The sequence below is a fragment of the Serinus canaria genome, chromosome 1A, assembly GCF_022539315.1.
Source record: "Serinus canaria isolate serCan28SL12 chromosome 1A, serCan2020, whole genome shotgun sequence".
In the NCBI taxonomy this organism is placed as follows: Eukaryota; Metazoa; Chordata; class Aves; order Passeriformes; family Fringillidae; genus Serinus; species Serinus canaria.
In genome coordinates, this window is record NC_066314.1 from 69,562,426 (window position 1) to 69,588,653 (window position 26,228).

At 41.4% G+C, this 26,228-nt stretch overlaps 1 protein-coding gene across 2 annotated transcripts in view; it reads left to right on the forward strand.

Moving 5' to 3' along the window:
• PIK3C2G (phosphatidylinositol-4-phosphate 3-kinase catalytic subunit type 2 gamma) overlaps positions 1-26,228 on the forward strand; it is a 206,320-nt gene that overhangs the window by 144,232 nt on the left and 35,860 nt on the right. For both annotated transcript variants that reach the window (XM_018919832.3, XM_030238643.2), the window contains 5 exons: positions 4,397-4,553; positions 8,742-8,851; positions 17,205-17,397; positions 17,969-18,090; positions 22,980-23,088. In XM_018919832.3, coding sequence (XP_018775377.2) covers positions 4,397-4,553; positions 8,742-8,851; positions 17,205-17,397; positions 17,969-18,090; positions 22,980-23,088 — 691 coding nt within the window. The remainder of the gene's footprint in view (positions 1-4,396; positions 4,554-8,741; positions 8,852-17,204; positions 17,398-17,968; positions 18,091-22,979; positions 23,089-26,228) is intronic.

Consider the following 26,228-nt stretch of genomic DNA (forward strand, 5'->3'; position numbering starts at 1 on the left):
CCACATAGTCATGCTGAATTTTATCAGTTACTTCTGACTCAGACAGAATGATTTTAAAGCAGGCAGGGAATACATGGGGGGGTTTTAGTGCTGAGCAGCTGATTTTTAAATTTCAGAGTTCTGTGTGGTTTCTCACACACCACCCATGTGAAAACTTGGACTACAACAGATTTATCTCATTACATTCATGACTTGGACTTTTCCATAAGTGCCCTAGAGGGAAGCTTAGCTTGGAGCAGAGCAAAGGTCATTTGTTGGTGCTTCTCTCATGTGTTTTTCCTGCCTAATATAAAAAGAAGTCAGTGCATCGTTCTTGAATGTTCTGTACCGTGAGATTGAGTAGGAAGAACTGAAACCATTGTTGACCTTACAAGTTTTGTTAATCAGTTTACTTCTAGTGTTTCCTATCAAATCCTGGTGCTCTTTCTGGTTTTCTTGGAATGCAGCATGATTCAACCCACAGTGAAGTCCCAGCAGATGTTCCCATCACCCACCCCAGACCAAGTTTATTTTTGTGTGATGATCTCTTCATTTCCTTGAGGTTTCCTTTGTTTTTCCCCCCTCTCATGATTTATCATGCAGTCATAATCTCCAGAGGAACTGCAAAACACATTCCCATGAAAACCTTCAATCTCTAAAAGCAAAAAAGAGAATAAACCCCCCCACAAGTTACCCTTGTTTGTCACTGAATGGCTTGAGTAAACTCTTTTGTCACAGCCATGTAAAGTCTTTAAAGTCCAGGGCTGCAATCAGACTCTGTCATAAACAGGAGTATTGCTTTTTTGACTGATTTCTCCTCTGAAACCAAAGGGTTCATTAATCTCATCTAGGGCTGGAGTGGGGGAAAAAGAAAAAAGGAAAGAAAAGATGTGGCAAGATGTGATAAGGTAGCTTTAATGATTTGGGGGCTTTATTGGCTGTACATCTTTGGTCCATCTCAAGCCATACTAGTTCTCTCTCAGTGAGGCTTTTCTTTTCTGGAAATAATGGTACCAAACATTATAATTACACATGGAGGTTATTCAACAATGCTTCAATTCCATAATTCTTTAGCACACCATAAATAAGGAAAAAAAAGGCTTTTACTTGGAAGTACCTCATCATAGCAGGTTTTTTTTTAACTGATGGCAGTCATTTCTGCAGTTTGATGGAGGCAGCAAGTTGGATCAATACAGATTTTAGGCCAGGGCACTCTTTGTCCCATTGGCTGTTACAGTCCTTGGTGATCAAACATGCATGTAAATTATTGTAGGCCTCAGCTGTGATCTTGGGGGTGCTTTGGGTAAGAAATATTTAATGTTTTAACTTCTGGATAGGTCCATGTGAGCAAGCTGTGTGATAGATAGAGGTCCAGGTGAAGGCTGCAGTCACCAGGCCTTTGGATGCACTGCTCATATTCTGAATAAAAGCCAGAATGGAATGTGATCTTGGCAACCTGCCCCAGGAAATCTGCCTGTTAAAGGTGTCCTGATTTAAATACAGAAATTCAGAGCTTCACCAGGGGAGGTTCATTTGCACAGGGTTTGGTACTTGCAACAGCAGGGCACTCATTGCTTTTCTCCTTCCAGAGGCTGAACCAGCCTCTATTTGCTGATGTAAATGTTCCCTTCATGGTGGACACTGACTGGACTTGGCTGTTTGTGATTTTGCTGGAGAATTTTCCCTTCTGGTTTGTTATTATCCAAAGGAGTTTGTGAAACCAGCAAGGAACATTTTACATCTGTGCACAGACATTCATCCTGTCAATTGGTTTTCCAGAATCCTTTATGTTCTGTTCAGGGAGTGTCTCTTCCCACTGAAACTTTATTTTTTAATGCTGTTGTGAGAAATGGCTGGGTTGTTCCTTCTAGTGGGTCTTGTTTTCCATATCCTAAGTTTTCCCTTTTTTTTTTAAATTTACATTGCAAAGTGTTCCCTTTGTGAACAGCCAGCTCATTTTCTGGAGCTTCAGCATCCAGGTTTTGCAGGGTTTCCCTTGTGGGAGAGGCTCAGGTATCAAAAGACCTTAAACAGAACTGGTTTAATAGAATTAAATAGAATTCCTACATCATTTATTGCATGCTGACAAGGGAGGACTGGCCTAATGCCCTAGAACTGAATATGTTCTGAAACAGATACTGAGAAATTTAAAGATTCTTTTAAAAATACTGAGAAATTTAAGAACTATGTAAAACTGATTTCAGTCATCCCACAAATAAAGTTAATTTATAAATAATACAAATATTAAAATCTCAGTCATGTGTTCACACAGATCCTGGAGCAACAAGAGTAAGAGAAATGATTGATGTTGCAGTCATTGCATGATGGGGACGTTGGCCCCCAGCCCAGCAATGTTAAACACTGCATTTCTTCCAGGAAAGTAATTTCTGATTGCAATATCTATTTTCAGCTCAAGTGGCTCAGTGTGGGAGACTGGGACTGGCTCAGAAGGGGCTGTGTTTTCCTGGTGTGATTGTGTCTCAATGCAGTTGGACATCAGAAATCAATGATGAATTTTGAACAAAATGCAGCATATCTGGAGTGGTAGATTTTGACTTGGAATGTTTTAGCCCAAGACCCAGTTTGGGGTTTAGACATTCTTGAGATGCTAAAATGCTTTCAAATCAGGATTTAGATTGGTCTTCTGTCCACAAATATATCAAGATGTTAACATTGATAATTTTCTATATCTCTCTCTCTTTCCTATGGGCTTCAACAAATTGAATTTCATTATTCTAATTGCATCAATTTATTTAACACTTAATGCCTATTTTAACAATATTTATTATTTAATATATTTATATTCTATGTTATTCTATTAATGTGTTAACATTAATGTACTTATATGATATATTAGTTATATATTAGATATATTATTAATAGATTATGTTATATTAATATATTATTAAATATGTTTATATCCTACTGATAAAAAAGAAGATTAAATATTAAATAATTAATTAATGAGTGAAAGAAGGTTCTGGGCAAACCTGAACTCTCAGAAATCAGTAACAGACACAGATCTGTAGTTCTTTGAGATCTACAGCACAAAACCACACCAAAACTGTGCAACAGTCCCACTTTAACATAACCCTCCAAACATGAACTCACATCTTATATCACACAGAAAAATGTAGTGGGTAAGAATTTTTACTGTGGACCTTCATCATGCCCAGCAGTACTTTGCAGAATTGAATAATATTTTTTTAAAAACCACCCTAGTGGCCTGCACTGCTTGGAGGTGAAAGACAACCATGGGAGATGTGGATTCAGTGTTGGCTGCCATGGGAGCCTTCCAGACATAAAAGTGGGAGGGCCACCTGAGCATTTGTTGTGACTTGAACTTCCAGCTGTAGCCTATAATCTCCTGCCAACTTGTTTCTCCTTCTGCAGCAAAGTCAGGCAGGCACTTTTATGGGAAGATGAGAAAACTCCCAGGAAGGCTCATCTGTCTCATTTATGAATGCATCAGGAAGCAATGATGGGTTGACTCAGCCCATGTTTGAGGTTTTAGCAAGAAATAGACATCCTGAAATTTATTTCTGCATCTGAACTTACTAAGAACACTGAGTTTATTTAAATTTATTTGGAATTAAGGGTTAACACGCAGTATATTGCCTTGGATGTGTTTGCATGGTTCTGTGTGCACAGTTGGGATGAGTAAATCACTGCAGCAGGTTTTTCTGTGTGAGGATGCAGTTCATCAGGCCTTTCTGGAGCTATGGAATGATAGGATTGTTAGGAGAAGCCTGGCTAATCTGCTTTAGCCAGGCAATAGCATGCCATAGCCACAAACTGTGCTGGTGATAAGAAAAAGGCAAGCCGTGGTGTCAGATTCTGCACCTTATTTACCCAAGAGTGAACATGGAGTAACTGCAAGGAAAACAAGACAATGTATTTGTATTCCCTTTGAACTGGAGTCAGAAATATCTCTTCAGAGTGGTGCATATTTAATGCTAGCATCATACCTTGGGGTTTTCTTCTTGTTGGATTGTGGAGGTGTAGGGGTTTTTTCTTAAATTCCCTTCTTGCCTAGTAGGGAGTTGATATTTGTAACCCACCCTCTTTGAGAACAGCTTTTAAATATTTCAATACCAAGAGAGAACTCATTTCCAGATTTACTTTCAGGATGGAGTCAAGAAATTAAAGCAATGAGGGTTTAAAAAGAAAAGCAAAGCAGAGCCAGAAGAAAACACTTGTTCAGTTGTTGGATTTCTCACTCACAAACTCTTGCTGTCAAACTTATCTCTGCCCCCCTTAGAACAATAGAGATTTCCACCCTGAGAAAGGGAGAGGTGAAATAACAAGGAAGGTAATATGAAAAACACAAATGGGAATAATGAGTTACAAGTATTAACTGTCCTGCATGATTAGCTATTTTGGGTGAAATGTCTCAGGTAATTGTTCTCTTTTCCAGGGACAGAGCTCCCTTCATCTTCACATCAGAGATGGAGTATTTCATAACAGAGGGGGGGAAAAACCCACAGCGTTTCCAGGAGTTTGTGGAGCTGTGTTGTCGAGCCTATAACATAGTCAGGAAGCACAGCCAGCTGCTCCTGAACCTGCTGGAGATGGTAAGGAGCTCGAGGATGAAACCAAAAATCCATTTCCTCTGGGGTTCTCTTCCCCTTCACCCCCTCTCTGCTGCCTCCAGATTTGATTTGAAGAGGTATCAGGTGCCCAGGTGCTGCACTTCCTCTTCACTTTCAGTAATAATTTCTGAGAAAAGGAAAGCTAAGCTGCTTGGTGCTTTTTCCATTGTTATATGAAAGCTTGGTGCTTTTTCCATTGTTATATAAAAGCTTGGTGCTTTGTGCTTTTTCCATTATCTTTTTACAAAACAGCAGGAAACTGCAAAAGAAGCTGGGTAAAAGTTTTGCATTCAGGAATTTCACTGAGCCCTTTTTCTAGGTCTTCATTTACCATCCCTGTTCATGTTTACATGACAAAGTAAGCTAAATATTTCCCAGGGGGGGTGATCTGAGAGAACTTAGTGATGCCTCTGCAATGGGGGGGTTGCACATTTCCACAGTCCCTTCCTAGGATGGCAAACACAGGAAAGAAAGAGCAGTGCCAATATTGACTCAGGTTTTACAATCCTTTTGTGTAGATTTTTAAAGGAGTTTTTATCAGTAAATATTCCTACTGATTCATGTGCAGTGGCAAGTTCCATATCTGATTTATGCCCTTGTTTAGTTGTGTGGGAAAGGTTAATGATTTCCCCCTTCATGGGTACAATGAAAATATTACATCAACTTATATTTGCTAAGATGCTTGGCTGAGATATCAATCCAAAATTAATGTACAAGGCTCCACAACCTGAGGGAGTGGTCTGTGCATGAAAAAGCCTTACAAACAGAGCTGCTGAGACTGGGATACAGCCAAAAAGCTGCTCTGTAAACACCACTTCATCATCTCCAACTTGTGCAGTGGGGGTGGGAGGCAGAAACTGAAGGAATCTCTCCCCTTGCCTCTTCCATCTTGGCCATGGATTATCATGCAGGGATTCTGGGGGAGATTCCCCACCATGGAGCAGGAAGGATTGCTCCAGATCTCCTGAACTTGCTGCTTAGGAGCCACAAAGGTGCAGCAAAACTGCATTCCCATCATAAAGCACAACTTTCCTCTGGAAGCAGTGCAGGGTGGGCTTGTAGGAGATCCTGTCCAAGTTCAAGAACCTCTGGAAAGCTCAGGATCATCCTGTTCTCATCCACAGCAGTAATCCCTGCATTTCTGAGCAGGAAAACTGTGGTGCAAACAAAGCTCCATCTCCTTGTCCCTCTTTCTGCAAGAGGCAGGGATGATAATGTCAGGTTACCCTGGGGTAACAGAGAGCCTGGTAGGAAAATGCTCCAAGCAGCAGCTCTGGAATGACTCTCTCTGCCAGGTTTGTCTCTGCTCAGGACATGCTGCATCCTTTGTTCCTGCTGATCTTGTAGCAGAGGTAACAGAGCTGAGCTAAAAGTCAGCATCCAGATGTGTCTCAATAATTGTCAGTGGGCTGCTGCTCAGTCAGTTGTGTTGCTCTTCATAATTGAAGAATAACTGGCAGCACACTCACACCCCATCCACGAGCTCTTCGTGGCAAAAGGAGTCAAACAAACAAGACCAGTTTGGGAGCACCTTGATTTTGCCAGGAATATTTGGAAAGGTGAGCCTGTTTCTGCACTTGAAGTGGGGAGCTGGTCAGAAACTGTAAAAATCAAAATGTTTCAGTTCCATGGGTCATTTCTTTAAAAAAATAGACTGTGAAGTTCCACTTAGAATTCATGTCCATACAGAATTTCAGATGTCATCATGGAGGGGTGAGATAAACTGATCACTGCTTCTTTGTATCAGTGAAAGGCTATGATTTCTCTGCCTGTTTGGAAACCTGCATCATTAATCTTTAATTCCACTCCCACATTCTGTTTTTCCCAGATGCTATTTGTAAAACATGGTTCAAAAAAAATTTAAAATACGACTAAAAAGCAGTACATTACAGAATATTACACTGAATTTACAGAGTATTCACAGAATAGTAAAGTGTACCCTGGGTGATCAGTGACAATTAGTGGTTTAGAGCAAACATGATTGTGAACAAATTGAGGAGATTTTGGCCCAGTTTGGGAATTAATGTTCTTTCTTGGTGGTGAGCAGCATGTTTGTAAAGCTGTACTGAGGTTTGCTACTGGGAGTAAGAAATAATCCATGAAGTTTCCATCACTTTCAAAAGCAGAAACATCTCTGGGAGACCCGAGAGTCTTCTGGCAGAGTTCAGCTGTGGAGGTGCCTGGAGTTCATCAGCTGTGCTCTCATTAAAGATTTGATGGGGACTATTACAAAGAGGGTGATGGCAGGACACAAACACCTTCTGACTACTTTAAAGAAATGCAAACTCCATTACCGAAAAATGATTTTTTTCATATAGAAAGTTATTAAAAGGGATTTTATCACTCCCTTTCCTGGTAAAACGCAAGGAGCTTAATTTGCAACAATATGCAACAAGTTTTTTGGTTTTTTTTTTAATCCAAAGGGGGCAGAAATTGTTCTCATCTTTTATAAATGGGTTGAAGGTGTATTGATAAATAGCACTATGTGTCCTTCAGTGCTGAATATTGTTATTGACCCTGCTGCCAATCCACTTTAATTCACTTTGTTGAGCTTTCTGCCTCTCTGCTCCTTGCCAGTCAAAACTCTGTGAAGACAGCAAACTGTCCAGTGGTAGCTTGGAATGGGCTGGGGAAGATTTTCCTCATAATGCCAAAAAGGAAACTTACAGATATTGAGAATGTTTGAAGTAATAACCTTAAAATAATATCAGTGCTTCCTTTTTTCTTTGCTGTCACTTGAAAAACTCAGTGGGTCTTTCTGTCTGAGCTAGACATAAATATCAATGGAAAATACACAGTAGTGACTGCAAATTCAGATATTTCCATCTGAGCAATCTGAAGGAGTGATGTTTTTGTGCATTATACACAAAAAGAAACATAACTCTTAACTTGCTGGGATTGCAGAGAAAAATCAGGAGGTTTTGAAATGAAGAGAGTAAATTTTATTGTTGTTGTTGACATTTGTAAATGCCTGGAGAGAGCTGCATGGGCAACTGGACACACTGAGCTGTCCCATCTCCTCAAGTTTTTACTTTGCAAGGGGAATATTGGCATTATTTGGTTTTTGAATCTAATCTGGTTAACTAGAACAGCTCTGTCCCTCATCCATGGAGAATGATACCTGCTCCAGAGGGATACCTGCTCCAGCTCTCACTGCCCACTCAGGGCTCCTGCCACAAATCAGTGTCTGAAGAAGCTCTTCTCCTCCTGGTGCCTTGTGCAGGCTGCCCTAGAACAGAGACTGGGCAGAGTCCCAGAATAAAGCAGGGATTTATTCAAGGATCTCCTCCATGGATGCACCTTGGGCAGCACCAGAGCCCAGCCAGGGCTGCCCCCAAGATGACCCAAAATGGCCCCAAAATGCCCGGCCGGGCACGGGGTCTCTCCCTGGGATCAGCTCTGCTCCATTCCCACCTTGCAGTTCATTGTCCCAGCCCAGCTTTAGCCCAGGCACTCCCACCCTGCTTGTTTTTCTCTCTCCAGCCCACGGGGTTTGTGCTCCTGGGCTGGGATTGGGATCATTTGTCCTTGGTGCCCAGCTGGAGCAGGAATTGTTTTGTCTCCCTGCTCTGTGCACAGAGCTCACCATCCCATAATGTGAGCCTAGACCCACACACTAAAGCAGCACAGAATGTGAAAAATACAAAAGCTAAACCTAAGGGATCACTGCTCTGACTGTAAAGGGAGTGAATCTGTGATCCCTCTGCAGGAGGAGCTCAGAGCAGTGCTGGTGGAACCAGGAGTTACAAATGAGAGGGTGATGTTGTGCTAAATTGAATTAAGGCTAAGACAACCACAGAAATGTGGTTACTATTGTTCAGGTGGCTGAATTTAGTCACCTTCCTTTTATCTCCATTAGAAGGATGTGAAGGAGGCTTAACCATGCACACCTTGAGGTTATGGTGTCAGAAAAGAAAATAAATAACCCCAATGGATCATTGATTCTGACCCATGCCTCCTTCAGGTGCCTCAGTGTGAACGTTTGCAATTCAGTAAATTCACTTTATTATTCCAGGCATTGCCCTAGTATCAGAACCACTTTTCAGACCAGCAAAACTGCTTCACAAGACTATTTTTGTGTAAAACCTTCCTTTCTCACTTAGGCCCATTTCATTTAAATTTGTTTTCAGTAGAACAGTGGACTAATGATCTCATATTATTTACATTTAGATGCTGCATGCAGGATTGCCTGAGCTGAGCAGCATCCAGGATCTGAAATATGTGTATGATAACCTCCGTCCTCAGGACTCAGATCTCCAGGCCACAAGCTACTTTACAAGGTAAAACCAGAATATTTCCCAGAAACCTTGTCTTCTTCAGGCATGGAAGGATTTTTCTCCTATGTTAAGAAGCTTAATCAGGGAAATTACACTAAAGGATAATTTGCCTTTACATGTTTACTTTTAAAAAGTCATTCCTTATGCATGTTATAAGCAGTTTCCTCAGATTTCTGGAAGAAACAGTTGTGCACTTGTGGTACACTTGTAAGAAGTCACTTACTCAGTGCCTGGAGATTTCTTAGGCTTTCTTGGTGAAACCATCCTGATTTGTACCTAGTGTTTGCTCTCTGTTTTTAAATGCAGCAGCTGCATGCAAATAGACTTAAACTGCTTAAAAAGGTCCAACCTGTTAATAGTCTGAGTGAGAGCCTTCAATTTCTGCATTTTCCTCCTTTTTTTTTTCCTCTTTTGACCTTCTGTGTTGCCTCAGAGTTGTTGCTGTCCCTTTGCTAGCCATAGTTTCTCCATCTGCAAAACAGTTCTTGCTTTTAATCAGTGAACAGATCGATCACAGAAAAGCCCTGAGTGAGAATGTAGATATATTTAAAGTTTCACTTGTGTTAGGCTGCTGAAACCTTTCACCTGTTCATAGCTGGGGGTTCAGGAGGAGGAGCTGCAGCTGATGTGCAAAGGGTCAGTCCAAGACCCTCAGTCCTGATCTTCCAGCTGTGCATCACACCCAATTCCAGCTGTTGCTGTGATGGTGCTGTAGATGCAGGGAGTGCAAACTTCTCTGGCACTGAAAACCCTCTGCAGTTCTGGGCACTGCATGAGGCAAAATCTCCCTGTCAGGGCCTGCCCTGAGCAGCACCACCATTTCCCAAGGACCATCAGTTCATGCTCCCTGGGCACCCCACACACCTGGAAAGGAGCCCAGACTCCTCTGACCTGATGAAAGTTTTGGGAAATGAGGAGTGTGCTGTTTATATGTCTCCTTTCCATGCACTAGAATCTGCTGCAATCTGAGGAAACCAAGGCAGCAAGTTTGGAGAAGGCTGGGGCAGAGACCTGGAGACTCTAAGGGTGGCATTTCTTTGAGGAAAAAAAAAGAGAAAAACTTGTCAAACAAAACTATTGTTCCATGACTTTGCACACAGCACAGCACTAAGTTCCTTTTCCTGTAGCACTTGCTTTTTTCATGTGCTTTCACTCCTGCCCCTTAGCAAGATTGTTATATTTTAAAATTTAATTACAGCTTCACATTTACCATCAACTCCCACCTTATCCTTTCCTTTAAAATTTCATATATTCCCCAATTACAGACTTAAATTTCCACCTCAAATAGGAAACATGCACTTTCTAATTAAACTGTAAAAGTCTTGATTCTGTCAACTAGTTCAGGTGGTTGTGTCTGTCTCTGGTGGGTAAAATCCCCAGTTTGCTTAGTTAGTGAAAAAGGGCTGGGATATACAAAACAAGCAGGAAAACCAGAGTCTTCAGAGTGAAAATTGCATCAGGGGCATGCAGAGCTCAGAGCTGGTGCCCCTCTGGAGGTGGAAAGGATCAGCTTCCAGCTGTGGGTAGGGTTGGCATCACTGCAGCCTTGCTTAGGAGGAGTCAGGATGAAGATTTGGTTCAGGGCAGAGCTGGATCTCCACACTCTTTCTTTTGGGGGGTAGGGAGTTCAGGGTGGGAATTCACCTGCAGTCTTCCTCAGCCAAAATATGTGGAGTAAGGCCACACAGTGACATGAGAAAAGAGCAGTTTCAGAATCATTTCAGAAAGGGACAAGTCTGGACCAGACCCAAACTGATAGTGTGAAACTGAGCCTTGAAGCAAATCCCATTCAATACTAACATTTTAAAAAAGAATATGGATTTTGAAAGAGTTGGTGTGTTTTGTTACCTGGCAGAGGTTTGTGTTAGGATTAGGAAATCCTGTTCAGCTCACAGAGGTTATGGGTAGGACTCAGAGGCCAGAATGTCCTTCTTCCCCTTAGATTTCTTGTTAGGGAAATGAAGGAAATTCCACTCAATTCCAACAAATTAGCTGTGCTCTGGGCTCTGCTCTTATTTGAAACTGCATTTTCTCCTAAAATGCATTCTGCAAACTCCAGAGCTATTGTTCAGATTTCTTTCAAAATGCTGAAGCTTTGTTATTGTCCATCATTGCATCACATAGAAAAGACAGCTATTGCTTGAGTGCATATTTTATTCATTAATATTCCTCAGAGAGGTTTGTATTATAAATGCTCATTTGCAAGAAGAAAATCCCTTTACATTAGTTCATGAATTTCCATGGGTCTCCTTTCTCTTTCTTTTCTTCTTTATTCTAATTTCTATTCATTAGAACATTATTTCTGTTAATTCAAAAAAATGAATTAACATTTCAACATGTTTGAACATGGGGGTAATATCAGGCTTCATGTCTAGTAGGATTTTAACTTCTGGAAATTGTATTTAGGCATTTTTCAAAAGAAAAACTTTGGATACCCAGATCCATGCAGAGACTGCCCCTCTGTGAAAACACTTTCCTACCTGGCTTTAGGAATGTAAATATATTGAGATTTTTGTGAGCTACATCATCTGTATTCCTTATCTCCTTCTTATACAAAATATAGATAGGATAATAAGTCCAGTTACATACTTTTCATGGTCAATCTCTGGCTTATTCCTGCATCTTTTTTTCAAACTGCCCTTAGAAAGACAAGGAAATTGAAAGTTTTGATTATTAGCACAGCTTCTAGTGGTTCTCAAATCCCTCACAATTTGTAGCTCCTTTTTCTCTATAATTGCTTCCAAAAACACTTCATTGTTTTTTCCAAGCTCTTTTCTAGACAAGGAGAGTTGGAATGTTAAACATTGCCAACAGGAAGGTGTTTTTTGTTCTAAGTACAGGGTAGTTGTTGTAATCTTTCAGATTCAATCCTATAACGTGTCCACAGAAAATCCCAAACTCTGCTAGTGGAAACAGAACAGTGTTCCTCTGCATTTCTGTAGAAATGGGCTGCTTTTAGCAAAATCTGAGTTTGGTTTAGCAATAACACTGGCTGGCCCTGGTGTTGTTTAGGAAGAGCATGAACTGATGAATGATGTCCCAAGAGCTCCTGGCAGAGCAATGTTGATTTGTTCTTTGCCATCACCTCCTTGGCCAGCAGAACAATCGTGTTGGGCTTTGGACTGTGACATACTGACCCCTCCCAGGCTCCTGAAACTTTCTGTGTTTCACTGAATTCCTTTGCTCTCATTCTTGGTTTGAGTCATGTGCAGCAGTCTGTGGTGTCATTTGTGTGCAGCCCTTCCCACACGGGGTCAGTCCCTGTTCTGAGCTGATGAGCAGCAGCCTTCAGCCTGGCAGCCCTCTGGAAGGTCACAGCCTCACATGGTGGATAAACAATGCACCAATTGAGAGTTAAACAAGACTTTCTGTGTTTCCTTGGCAGCCCTGTGCACCTACTGCCAAATGAAACATCCTTGTCTCTCCAGCATCTGCCCTGAACTCAGTTTGATCCTTGAAACTCAATTTGATCCTTACCCCTCCCTCCTCTCCTCTTCCCCTGACAGCACAGTTTTATCAGAAGCTGCAAACCCATCTTACCTCTGGAGATAAATTTCCTCTATGGTTTTCTGCAGATGTCTCCAAATGTCAGCGTGGTGGGGCAGGCTGCCTGACATTTTTAATGGGCCTGCCCAGGGATGTGTATTTAAAATTGGTTTTAAGAGCATAAAGTTAGCCTAATGCAATGAATGGAGCTGATTTCAATTGATTGCAGCGTGCAATCCAACCCACTCCCAGAAAGCCATGAATAAGAGATGCAGGGTGGATCTGGCAGTTACCAGGGGAGCACATTGCATATCTTCAGCAGCCTGATGGAGGGGGTGCTCTTGGGTCAGCTGCTTTGTTTAGTTATTAATGGACTCATTTTTTAGATACCTGTCACTGCTCTGATCAAGCACATCCACTCCAAACCACAAATGCCAGCAGCTTCAAGCTGGACAATCCACAGTAACTCCTTTCAAAAGATGATGCTGATCTCAAACTGATCAGTCAGCTCTGTTCCTCAGGTGGCTGAAGGTATTCCAGCAATATATTTCCAAAAAAGGTGAAACACAGTGGAAGTGGGTGGCATCTGAAAGGGAATGAACCAAACTACAATCCTAAACTTGATTTCAGTGATGTCCAAGTAGTTTGTAAAGATTGTGGTGCCCCAAAGGGACAGGAGGCAGACTTCCTACTTGAATTTCTGATTTTTGAGTGATTTATATTAGAAAAAGTCTGTTGCTGAAAGCAGTAATATTCTGGAAAACTCTGTCAATATGGGGGCATACTATTCAACTTGTTTTGAAATGGTAAATGCGTGGATGGAAATGTGGAATATAAAGGAAACACTGTTCACTGACATCTGAGAATCCCATGAAAATAAATTTGGTCATTATACTCTAAATGATTTTCAGGCCTAGATGGAAATGAGAAGAAGGATACAATCAAGACAGATAAAGAAATATCCACCAAGGCTAAAATCTTAATAACTAGGCAGTGATAATGGTTGTATGTGCTGTGTATAAAGGCTGGTGTGTCCTGAAGAATCTGAGCACCAGCCCTCAGAATACCCCAAAGTCCCACAAGGAATGTCTGCTTCCTAAAACTGAAGTGGCAAACTATCACTAGGCACTTGTGAAAACATCAGCCAGACTTTTCATCCATCTCCTTTTACACAAGCAGCCAGGCAGTCTGTTCATGTTTTACCTGATACTGTAATTTGACAGCTCTGTAGAGAGGAAGAAGCCAAATCTGAAATTCAAAGTCGATTCAGCAGTTGGAAAGCAGAAAGTCATTACTTTCCAATAATCCCAGATATTTAACTTTCTTTTCTGAGAAGTAGGTCAGGCACCAATCTGCATAGTAAACAGGTATTGTCATGTGGAAAATAGCACTTTTCTCCCTGAAAATTGTGTTGGCAATATTTGGATTTACTGCTAATATTACTCTAGTTAATGACAGTTTCCACTTTTTTTCTGATTAACCTGGGCTTTTAATACTCTTTGTGCTATTCACTTAGTTTAGCAATCTCTAGACCATCAGGCTCTCATTTTCTCTGCAGCCTGGGCTACCAGAGCTCTCAAATAAATAAGAAAGTTGTTGTAACCTCTGTGAAGGCAGAGCTTTGGGCACAGGCAAAGGTGGCAATGGCCAGGGAGCAAAAGGAGGATTTTACAGAGAATACCCATGACCTTCCTGCTTTCAATGACTGCTAATCTTAATGTGGCTAGAGAAAAGGAGGTGTGTGGGGATCTGAGAGAGTTCAAGGGGAAATTTCCACCACTGGTCCTCAGGATGAACTTAAAAAACGCCAGCAGAAAGGGGAATCAGGTACCACAATGTGATAAACTGGGTCACTGAACTGATCCTGGCCAAAAATAAACTGCAGGATCTCAAAAAGGTGAGAGACATGGGTTTGATGTTTCATATTTAGTTAGGAACCAGCTTTTGGGAGAAAGGGTTTCCTCCAGCCAATTTGGCCTTGAAAGAAAGTGCAGAGAGCCACCAGCAGAGCTGTTCCACCTTGCTGGGGAGGCAGAATAGCAGAGGCCTTGAATTCTGAGTTGATTCCATGTCATAAGGTTTGCTTAATGTTTTCTATCCTAGCAAAGAGCACTGCATGCAGGCAAAACAGGGAGGGGGAGAAAACAACTCATACTTCTGTTCTGATTTGATTTTAGATGTAATAATTTTAAATAACTCACAGGAAGAATCTGCAGTGATGCCAACACAAGGCTCTGTTTTACATCTAAAGGATGTGATTAGCAATCTGGGTTTTAAAATTATTTTAGAAGCCTAATGGCCCCATGGAAGGAATGGTGGTAGTCTGATATGTAGTGATGATGTCTGAATTAGTAGTAATTTACAAGCTGAGGCCTGTTTTATGTAAATTGAAATGCAGTGTGTTTAGCTGCAAAGTTATCGTGCCTCTTGTACTAATGTGGCAAATTCCCTAACTGCTGTGCCATAATATGGCCAGTTACAGATTCCATAACCTAATGTCCCAGTGATTTAGGAAGTGTTAAAACTGCACATTAAATTAAATAGAGAGGAGTTTAAAAGGAAGAGTTCACCCACTGATGCAGCCTGGTTAAGCACTGAATTGATGCTGTACTAATATTTTGAAATGAGATTTGTTTTCTTGTTTCACATCAGTGTGTTAATTTGTTTAATTTATTAAATAGTTTGTGTCTGTTTCTGAAGAACGTAATTAATAATTAAGATAATTAACCAAATCAATCCTGAGGTACCTTTCCTTGTATTACATTAAGAGGAACATATACATCTTTCCTCAGTTTACTATCCCTAATTAGTGTATGATAAATTCACACACTATTTTGAATAAAACCTGAAGAGCTGGGGAGATGCCTGTAGGTAGAATATTCCTTATTCTTTCTGGCTTGGTTTCATCTGGAAGCTGCAGATTTTAGCCAGAGCATCTGAGATCATGGAAATTAGGCTAATGCAGTGAATGGACTTGATTTCAAATGATTGCACCACTCATCCCAACCCTCTCAAAGAAACCCATGAATAAAAATCCAATCTGAAATGACAGGTGGAGCATTTGCTCAGCTCTGAGCAAGGCAGGATGGAGGTAGTTAAGGGTGTTGTCAGCCCTTGTAACCTTGTTAGATATAATCCAAAACTGGGAGATAAAAAAAAAAAAAAATAAAGAAAAAGGAAACACAGCAACCCCCTGACAATTTGGTAGAAGGTTTTCTGCCCTAGAATTTGAAATGAATGGGTTATTGTTCTATAAAATCAGAACAGATATAGGATATCTTCTGAGAGCTGTAGAAATAAGCAGGGAAACAAAAAAAGAATTACCATCAGGAGTTAATAGGTCTTAAAATTCAATTAGCAATTGAATTCAAGAGAGCAAGTGTTTTCTAAAGAGTACTGTGTTGTGGTGCGCATCCAATTTCCAGTTGTGTTATCTTCCCTGTTTGTATTGTTCTCCCCATTTTGTAATGTTCCCCCCAGTTGTAATCCTAAACCTATGTTGATGGTTCAGTCCTGGTTTCCCCCTCTCCCTGAAATGGTTCCCTCCCAGTCTGGGCACACTGCCAAGCCCTTGTCTCCACCCCCATTCCCTTAGCCACCACCCCACTTGTTACATTTTCCCCTCCTCCCGGGCCCTGTCCATCTCCCGGGGCCCTGCCCATTTCTCCAGAAACTTCTCCCTTCCTCACAAGGTGATTGGGCAGGTGCTCCGAGGCCCCTCCCTAGCTCTTATATCATTAGTTCTCGCCCGTGTCAGTTATATTCAATTCCCCTCCTCAGTTTCCCCCATTGGTTCTTGTACCTATGGTCCACCCCCTTTATATACTGCTGTTACTCATTGTTCTCTGCCTTTTCCCGCCTGGATCCCCTGGAGATAATAAAGCTCTGGATTGCACCAGGCGAGTTAAGACCCTCTTTTCTCTCAAGCTTCTCCGCTTTTGCCGCTCCTCTCGACATTGCTGCCCTGTCGAAGGCGCTGCCTGACGCCCCGGCAAATTAAGGCAGTGCCCCCCCGCTGCTAGCTGCTGCTGTGCTCCCAGCTAGCCGGCGCCGCCTCCCCCCCGCTCTCAGGGGAGTAAAGTGCACCCGACGCAGCAGCGCGGCAGTACTGCATCTCACTCTTCAAAGACCTGTGATCATCTTGGAGTGTTATTTCTCAAGTTCACTCTCACATTTGCAGTATATATCTTCCCGTTTATCTCGGGGTTTTTTTAATCTATTGTGTCTTTTCTGATGAAAGATCTCAAAACTCTAGGCAATCAAAACAGTGTTCTGACTCCCCCTGCCCAGGGATGAGGTGGAGTGAGATACCAGGAGAAAATTTCTCTTTTTTTTTTTTTTTTTTAAATTCATCTTAAGCAGTTCCACAGGGATGGAGCTTTTAAGAGCTAGGTAGAGGATTAAGCAACACATCATGCTCAGCTAAATCACAAATTGAATCCAAGAGCCTTGCTCAAACATGTGTAAGCCCATGTGAGGTTAGTGTAACCAGAAATAAATATAATCATAACTGGTGCCTCCTCTCCTGCTCAGCAAAATGAACACTGAACACTCAGCTGTTCAACCCTGGGACTCCTCAGATCACACATGGGGATGTTCTGCTTGTCCCTGATGTCTGAAGGAAGCCCAGCTGGTGAGGAATAGCAGCTCCAAGCTGAGCCTTGAGGCAGGTTGTGGCAAGAGCACTCCTTTAAGCAGTGGAGCCCAGGGGCTGGATGTGCTGCAGTGCAAACAGCACTGACTGGTGTGTGAGGTTGGCTTTAGAACTTGGGATTTTTCAACCTGGATCCATAAAAAGAGGGGGTCAGGGAGTGGAAACAAACCCAAAAAAAAGCATGAATAGCACCTCTTCTGTTTGTTCCTTTTTCAGGAAAATAAAGGAAAGCTTGGACTGCTTTCCTGTTAAACTCAACAACTTGATCCACACGCTGGTGCAGATGTCAGTGGGGAGCTCTGCAAAGCCTCCAGCTCCAGAGAGTGTCCCCCAGGAATGGATGGTGCTGGACACAGAGGGCTCAATTGCAAGGGCCACCATTCTGGGATTCAGCAGAAAGCCTGACCCTGTATGTATCATCTTCTTTGCTTGCCCTCATTTGCCTGATCTTTGATGACACTTTCAAGAACTCCTGCACTCTCCCTCTCCCTTTACAGGAGATGTGCTTGTGCTCCATTAAAAGCATCCTGGGATGAATAGTGGTGCCATAAGCAGTGAGCTACCAGAGAGCTAAAGCACCAGGCAGACAGATATTTGCAGGGAGCCATTAAGGAGAACAGTTCATTCCCTATAGTGAGAAATAAATCAAGAGCTAATTAAAGCATCCAGAAGGAAAGCATGGCACAAAATTAGGAAGCCTAATAGAAATTGGAGCTGTTCTGTGATGCTTTAATGGTGCACTATTAGTTTTCACACACTGCAGTGATCTTTCAGTGTTTGAGTTGTATCCTACCCAGGCAAGTTTCTCTTCCTGTGCAGCAAGGACTTTGAATTACAAACTGAATTCTCTGGCACTTGGCACTACATTAAAGGAAGGTTTTTCTTTGTTGAAATCACCCTATTTATTTTCTTGTACTTTTTATTTTTTTTTGTCTGTTTGATCATTTTTCTGCTCTGCCTCTCCTCTTCCCCCAACACAGGTATACCTCATCCAGGTGGTGCAGACCTGCAACGTGGTCACCTTCGTGGAAAAATCATTCCACCAGTTCTCAAAACTTCACAGCCATCTCCAGAAGCAATTCCCATCTCATGCCCTCCCAGAGTAAGGCCTAAGAGTCAGTGTTATTGTGCTGCTAAGTGGGTCTCTCTTCTGTGCTCAGATAAATCTGTGAGAATATTCACAGCAGATGAATTTATAGAAACACAAAGGCACAGTGACATATTCTATCAAAGCTCCTATTCAGCCCCAGAAGAAACTGAATCACAGACCATTGGGGCAGTCTAAGTTTTATATTTTATTGTTCCTCTTTTTAATGGGAGGAAAAAAGGGGAACAGCTTGGGCCTGACAAAACTATTCCTGAAATTAAAGGGTAAGTGGTGTTGACTAAATTAAAGGCACCTTTAATAGTTTTTTTTTTACTTTCTTCATGATGTTTATCAAAACTTATGGCAAGATCCATATGTTAAAGTAATGTAGGAATGTTCACAGTGGGTCAGAACAGAAATCTCTGACTCTAGCACCATGATGAACATTTTTACAACATGGTGCACAATCTCCCAGTTGAGAAATACACAATAATTTTATGTACTGACTTGCCCCTAGCCCAATACTTTGTGCCTCATGGAATTCAGTTTAACATCCTTTAGAAAAATCTGCTGTCATTAGTTGCAATAATTCTGAATATTACTTTCTATCCATGTGCGTTTCCTTTCCTGCTTTTCATTTTCTGAATGTTATTTCTTTACAGCTTCCTGGGGTAGTGAGTCCCATGGTTTATTTCTGTCTTAGATAAACCAGCTTTGTCTTATGCAATGATTGTCCATGGCTTTAGAAATACAACTGGTTTTTTCTACATCTATCATATACCTTGTTCTGCATACACCAGTGAGTACTAAATAGTCCTCTCTTAGATAATCTTTCTGACTCACCTGGTACAAGCCTTTCTTCAAGCTCAGTTTACAAAAAAAACTCATAAATCTGGCCTAAAATACCAGCAGCTTACTTGAACCAAGCTGAGATTTAAGTGATAGGCTTGAAAAAGAGAAAGGTCTTTGGATTTGACATGAAGTAAATAGCCACAAACAACTTAAAATCCATGATTTTCAGATCCAAAGCTGATATTCCCCTGAGCTCATGAGAAGCATTCTGAAAAAATGGCTTAAGGTTAGTTAATTCTAGAGAATCTGTCTCCTGCCTGAGGGGATTTTATTGACTCCAATTTGATTCATTATGGCTTTCTCACATGAACTGGTTTGCAGCAGCTGGTGAGAATTGAAATTTCACTAAACAAATAGTGAAATTGCTTGAATCATGGTTTTGATTTGGAGATACTTGCAGGCTAAGTATGGGGTTTTAAAATAAAATATTTAACAAGGACCTGTTTATGAATTTTTCCTGTGGTGAGCAGAGCCCTTTGAAAAGAAAATACATTTCTCTTCAGAAACACATAAAGCTCAGAAACCCTGTAGTGAATTTCAAAAATAGCACTAGTCATTTCTCAGATAAATCTACCTCTGATAAAATCCTTTGCAACATTTTCACAGCTCAAGAGCACTTCAGAACTTACAGAGGGTAAATCTGCTGTATACACTGAGGCTGTCTCCAGGAGCTCCAGTGCTTTATTGCCATAATTCAGTCCCAGCAGTATCCTGTCACTGCAGGATCTTTCCCTAAGATTGTGCTAAAACAATTCACTTTATGATGTCTTTTGATAGGCAGGTTCTTTAATGTCAAAATTTTGTGTTGTGTTCTAACAGAACTTCATTAATTTGAGGTTTTTCATGTATCCCAGATTTTATTCTAAGAATAAAAACCTAATTATTTCTTTATAGGAAGTTATTACTGAAACTGCCATGCCATATCAGACCATTAGTCTGCCTGTGTGTTACAAAGCTCCAGCTCTGGCTGATGCCAGATGCTTCAAAGGAAGGAAAAAGCCTTGTTCCACAATGTAATCACAAAATCAGTTTAAAAGTGTCTGATTAAAAAATGTAAATGTTTAATATTGCTAGAATAATTGGAACTGCTAACAGAAAGGACTTGCTTTCTGCTTTGTAATCATTCTATAGAATTGTCCATATTCATGTCTCATTAGGAGAAAACAATGAAATATGAGAGTGCTTCATACAAGTGCTAAATACTGAGTGCATTGTAAGAAACAAATGGCAAAAGCTCAGAGTTCCCAGAATCTGAAATCTTGCTATTGACATGTATTCATTCAGCCCACATTTAAAAGTTAGAAACACAGCTGCCCCAAGCAAGCCCTTGCACTATGGCACCATCCTTCTCTTTTGATTTCTGAGAAGGTATTAATTGTGCTTAATTATTATTTTGTAACTCTTTTCACCCAACAAAACCTGTAGGTGACATAACTCACACACAGAGCACTGTTCATGCAATGTTCTGTGTAGGACATGGTGCAAGTTTACATTTTTCTGATCCATTTCAAGTAGATGCCTGTTGCAGTGGGACATGAAATATAATGACATGCACCCTGGAACTTCCAAGATAAAAAGAAGAGAAGTTTCTTGACTTCTATATATATATAGAATTCAAAAAGTGACCCTGGATTGGAGGATGAAATTGCACCTCTCCAATGACACTGGTCAAGCTAAGAGTTCATCAAATTTCTCCTCCTCCAGAAAAGAATGCAAAAACAATCATTGTTTACCTAAAACTGCATGAGAACTCCATTACAAAAATGGAAACATCAGAAGGCTTAAAAAAAAACTTTAAAAAACCAAAACAACATAGGCCAAGTGTCAGGTTGGAAAGTTCACCTTTTCTAACACAAGGGCAAGGCCACTGAGAGCACAGCCCACAAAGGCAAGAAGGGCTTTAAAAGGAGGGTTCAGTGCCACCACAGGGTTCACATTGTCCTTCACTCCATCTGCACTCTCTCTGTCCCCTCTTTGGCCACTGTGCTCTGGGTGCATCTCCTGAGGGGCTGCACTGCCCAGCCAGAGCCCTCTCTTTGTGTCACACAGACTGATTCATTTTAGGCTCCTTCCAAACTGTTCTCCTCTCCCACCCCTTGAAAGAAGCCTCTGTGTGCCAGCTGACCTGGGCTCTATTTTTATCTGTGCTGTTCACACGTGTCATGAGCCAGGGTCGTGTCACTTTTCCCTCCTCATTGTGTGTCCTGCCACTGGGATTTGGTGAGGGAAGAATCTCCTCTTCCTACCCATCTGTGCAGCCCCTAAGTGAACCCTGATCCTCCAGTGCCATGGGCAGGGACCAGCAGAAGTTCATCCATCCATGCAGCATGCTGATAGTCATCCTCTGGTTTAATCCCAGACTAAGTCACACCAGAGCTGAGTTTTTCCCTGCAGGATTTTGCAGCTGCCTTCCTAAAGGCTGGCCAAGTGTATCACAAACCAGACAGATCCTTTGTCTGAACCCTTCAGACACCTGTTGAGATCTGTTGGATAAAAAAAGCTCAGAGCACTGATGCCTCAGGTTTAGCTTTTGTATTTTTCACATTCTGTGCTGCTTTAGTGGGTCTGGGCTTCATATGATGGCATGGTGAGCTCTGTGCCCAGAGCAGGGAGACAAAACAATTCCTGCTCCAGCTGGGCACCAAGGACAAATGATCCCAATCCCAGCCCAGGAGCACAAACCCCGTGGGCTGGAGAGAGAAAAACAAGCAGGGTGGGAGTGCCTGGGCTAAAGCTGGGCTGGGACAATGAACTGCAAGGTGGGAATGGAGCAGAGCTGATCCCAGGGAGAGACCCCGTGCCCGGCCGGGCATTTTGGGGCCATTTTGGGTCATCTTGGGTGCAGCCCTGGCTGGGCTCTGGTGCTGCCCAAGGTGGGCCCATGGAGGAGATCCTTTGGATAAATCCCTGCTTTATTCTTTAGCTCTGTCCAGTCTCTGTTCTAGGTCAGCCTTCTCAAGGCATCCGTAGAAAATAAAGAGGTTTGTAAACAAGACACTCTGGGCTGTTTACAGTGGTGGTGGTGAGACATGAAATGCAATCAGATGAAAACTTCTCCCTTTCTCTGTCTCATACATTAGAGGACTTAAAGCCTAATGTTAATTATGAATCCTGCTATTAGCAATCCCTATCACCAAACCCATTATCTGCAATTTAACACAGACAGCTTTTCTAATGCTCCTTCAGCCTGGGAGATAAATACCCTTTGTCAGGGCAAGGTTAATACAAATTGATTGTGTGTGTTGTTAAAACTCTCACCTTTTGACTGATCCAATATGCATTGTCTCTGAAATGCAAAGATGATTCAAGTAAAAAAATGGGAGGTTTTGACATTTTCAACCACCAAAGTATTTGAAAATTGACACAAGGCCGTTCTATGCATGTGTAATTTATTTCCTAACCCAAAATTAAATTCATCTTAATAAAAAGGCAGCAAGAACATTACTTTTGCTATTTTTATTGTTATTGTTTTTGCTGGGATTGATTTTGTTACTGTGATGATCGTTTGTTTTCATAGATTATTTTTATTATGCTGGTACCTGAAATTAGAAATGGGATCAGGGGCCTACTCTGAAAACCTTATCTACACTCTAAATAGCTGAGGTAAAAATGCAAGCAATGATATATTCATCAAATGTCACATTGTTGCTGCAAGGCTTTGGTGCTCAGTGTTCTGTGGTAAGGGTATGTCAGCTCTGGGCTGAGATCAGAGATCTCTTGTGCAAAAAGTCAATTTTTTCTTGGGATCATAAAGGGCCGCTTATTCAGATCTATTTAGAGACCATAAAATGCAAAGTGTATTGTGGGATTTTTTAATTTATTTCCTTACTTTAAAATGAATTATTTAGAGAGAAAAAGTGCTTCAGTACGAAACAATTTAGCAGCAAATTATTAGGAGAAAGTGAATCAGAGTAATGTGACCCTGCAAGCTTTCCTTCCCTTACCTGCAAAACCTCTTAGGAAGTCTTGGCTCTCTTCTGTTAAGTACAGCTGGAAATATTTTCAGCAAATACAGTGCAAGAGTTCTGCTCATAGCTATCGTTCTTTTGCAGGTTTCCCCACTCATGGCATTTACCTTTCACGGACCTTGAGCACAAGAGAGTGAAGGATTTGAACCTCTATCTGAAGCAGCTATTAAGTGGCTCCAGGAAACTGGCTAATGTGAGCATTTCCAGGATTTCTTTTATTGGCACATGATTTCTAGTAGCATTTCACCAAAACATTCAGGAAATTTTCCCATTGCCTGTTTTGAAAAAAGAAAAAAAATACATAAGTGACACATCTTCTAATGATGCATTTTGGGATGGAGCCATTGCAGCATTCATCAAAACTTAAGACAAAGACAAGTATGACTGAGAAATAGTTTATTAGACCTGGCAGGGCATTTTTCAGGAAAAAAAACATTGCTTCCTTTGCTGCCATCGAAAAGTAGTGATTCACTGAATTTTTGACAGCAAGGAGTAGGTTCTGAGAAATGTAACGTCTAAAAAAAGAAGTAAGCTTTGAAATATTGAAAAGTCTGATTTTGACAGTTGTTAAATGAAAAGTTCCATTCTTCCAGCCCAGAAATATCCTTTTCAAAATGTATTTAACAGGTAGAAGAAAGTTTTGCAAACATAAGACCTAACCCAGAATGTTTAAATAACATCAGAATGATGCATTGAGTCCATTAAAACTGGTTTTTTTCTCATTTTTTATTCATTATTGTTTTCTGAGGCTTGAAGTTTTCCTCCTGCTAAAAAATGGAAAGCCAAAATGGTAACAAACATTGAGTTTTCATTGTCTGGGCCAGCACAAAGCCTTGTGCACCTCAGGGCCACAGCACAAACTGGGGCTGCTTGGGTTTCATAGCAGGGACAGCCAAAAGAGGGTTTGAGAGGATGTTTGATCTTCAAAATCTCCAATACCTTGCAGGAGGGAAAAAAATAAAAGTTTGCTGCCTAACTATATAACTTTATATAACTATATAACTTTGTAATGGAGATTAAAGAGGAAATTGTCCATATGCAAAACAAATAGAAGTTTTCTTATTAATATGGATATAAATTCAGAGCCCTGAGTTGAAATTGAGATTTCTAAAGAGCATAAAAATCTTTTTGTCTCACTGAATTACAGGTAATTTGGTAGGAACAGCTGACTGGGTGCTTGGCTCCTTTGACTGACCCTGCCAAATAATCTGCTCGAGTTTGGGCAGATTGTGCAAGTTTAAAGAACACAAGTTTCAAAAATCCAAGTTTCACCTCAGCATCAGGAAGGAGTTTTTTACACTGAGGGTGGCAGAGCCCTGGAGCAGCTGCCCAGGGAGGCTGTGGAATTTCTGTCCCTGGTGACATCCCAACCCACCTGGATGCATTCCTGTGTCACCTGCTCTGGCTGACCCTGCTGTGGTGATCTCCAGAGGTCCCTTCCAAGCCTGAGGATTCTGTGGTTCCTTTCTGACCCCCACGTTGGGGCCATGGGTTCATTTCACATCAGTGCCCTCAGTCACAGCTGAGGAAGAGCTGATCCAAGCCTGTGACCTGGAAATGCAGAGCTCAGTGTCCTCTGCTGTGCTCTGGACTGCTGGAGGTACAGGGATTTCCAATTTGGGCCAAGCACTGCTGTGCAGAAGCCTCATCTACAGCTGAACAATGAGGCTGCTGAAAGCCCTGGGACAGCCATAAAAACATTTCCCAGCAGTGCACAGAAGCTCTGCTGTGCCTCCTGCCCCAGGCTGCTCCTTTGTGGGTCTGCAGCACACAGCCCTGGAGCTGGGACATCCCCACAGCCATGGCTGTGCACATCTGGGCAGATGTGCTCAGGGACAGGCACTGCTGGGCTTCTGAGCCACAAAACAAGAGTGGTTTCAGGGAAAAGCTTTTTGGGGAGTCAAAGTCATCATCTGAACTGTGCCAGTATGAAAAACTTGGCTGCATTGCTTAAAAGTAAATGTTTAATTGGTCAGGTCCAGAACTTGAAACTTTTTTAGGAAGCTGTGCTGGAGCTCATCTGAGCACCTCAGCCAGTGATGACATTAATTAACACAAGGTTTCCTGAGAAAAACATGCACCACCAACACAAAGCTGCTTAGGAATGCATTATATTAATCAAGAATAAGATTTATTTATATATCTATTGATGAATATCACCGTGTATGGATTCTGCTTTTGAAATGAAACCTTAAGGAGCTGTTAGAGGTGAGGAATTTTCCAGGCTGGCACAGCCTGGAGGGCTGAACCATGAGGAGAAGAAAGCAATTTTGTACCTGTGAGGGCTGTGCTGGACTTGGAGGGCAAGGGATAACAAGAGGAATGAGCAGGTTGTTCCCACCCTGAAGTGCTGCTGCATGTGGGAAATCATCTTGCTTACCCCCATGCAGCTAAGCTGCAATTCTGGATGATAACCTTTCCAGTTATTGATACTCTATAAACACTGAATGGTTATTTTTACCTCAATATGCTTCTCCTGCTGGGAGGTGGGAGAAATTTAGAAAATACTGACGTGTTCTGACCCACTTAGAACAAGGAGAGCAGTTGGTGGGTAATTTCCTTTGTATTCTCTTCTCTTTCATTTTTCACTTGGGTATGATTCTTTTGAAAATATCATGGTGTCATCTTGGCTTTAGCCTGAGCCTCCAAGCTAGGAGGCTTTCTTGATAAAAATAAATACAATTATTTTGTCCCTTTTCATGTCTATGACAAATTTTCAGTCAAATTTGTCCTTTTTCTCGAAATGTTAAGGAACCTGGCTGAAATTATTTAGTGAGTTTTCAGTTGTCAGGCATTACCAAACTGTCATTCCTATAAAATAAGAAAACTATGTAGGAATAAATAATTGATTCATAAATTTGTGAAGAAATCTAGGAAGATCAGTTGCCTGTAGAACAGGATTCTTTTTACTTTCTTGCTACAGTTATTTCTTTATGCTGAATTGTAGATGTAATTTATTGTAGCTGTAGAGTGGGCTGGAGTATTGTCTGGGATAGGGAAAAGAGCTTTTATTTCATTATAAAATACCCTTGTAGCACTTGTAATCTCTGTAAACACATTAGCCTAAATGACTAGGCACCATTTTCTGCTCTGAAGAATTTAGTCCAGTCCACACAGGACTGAGCACATGCTTGGTTCTACCAATCAAGTAATTATAAATCCTGGAAATGAAGAAAGAATCAGATTACATCCAAATTCCTTCCTCAGTCATGCCTTAAGTGCAAGCTTTTTAGTCCACACTAAGTTCTGATTATGAAAATTTTATTATATTTGAGAGTAAGTCAGACTGTCCCTGACCTTTTCTGCTAAATGGTTGGAATGAAGGAAGAGAGG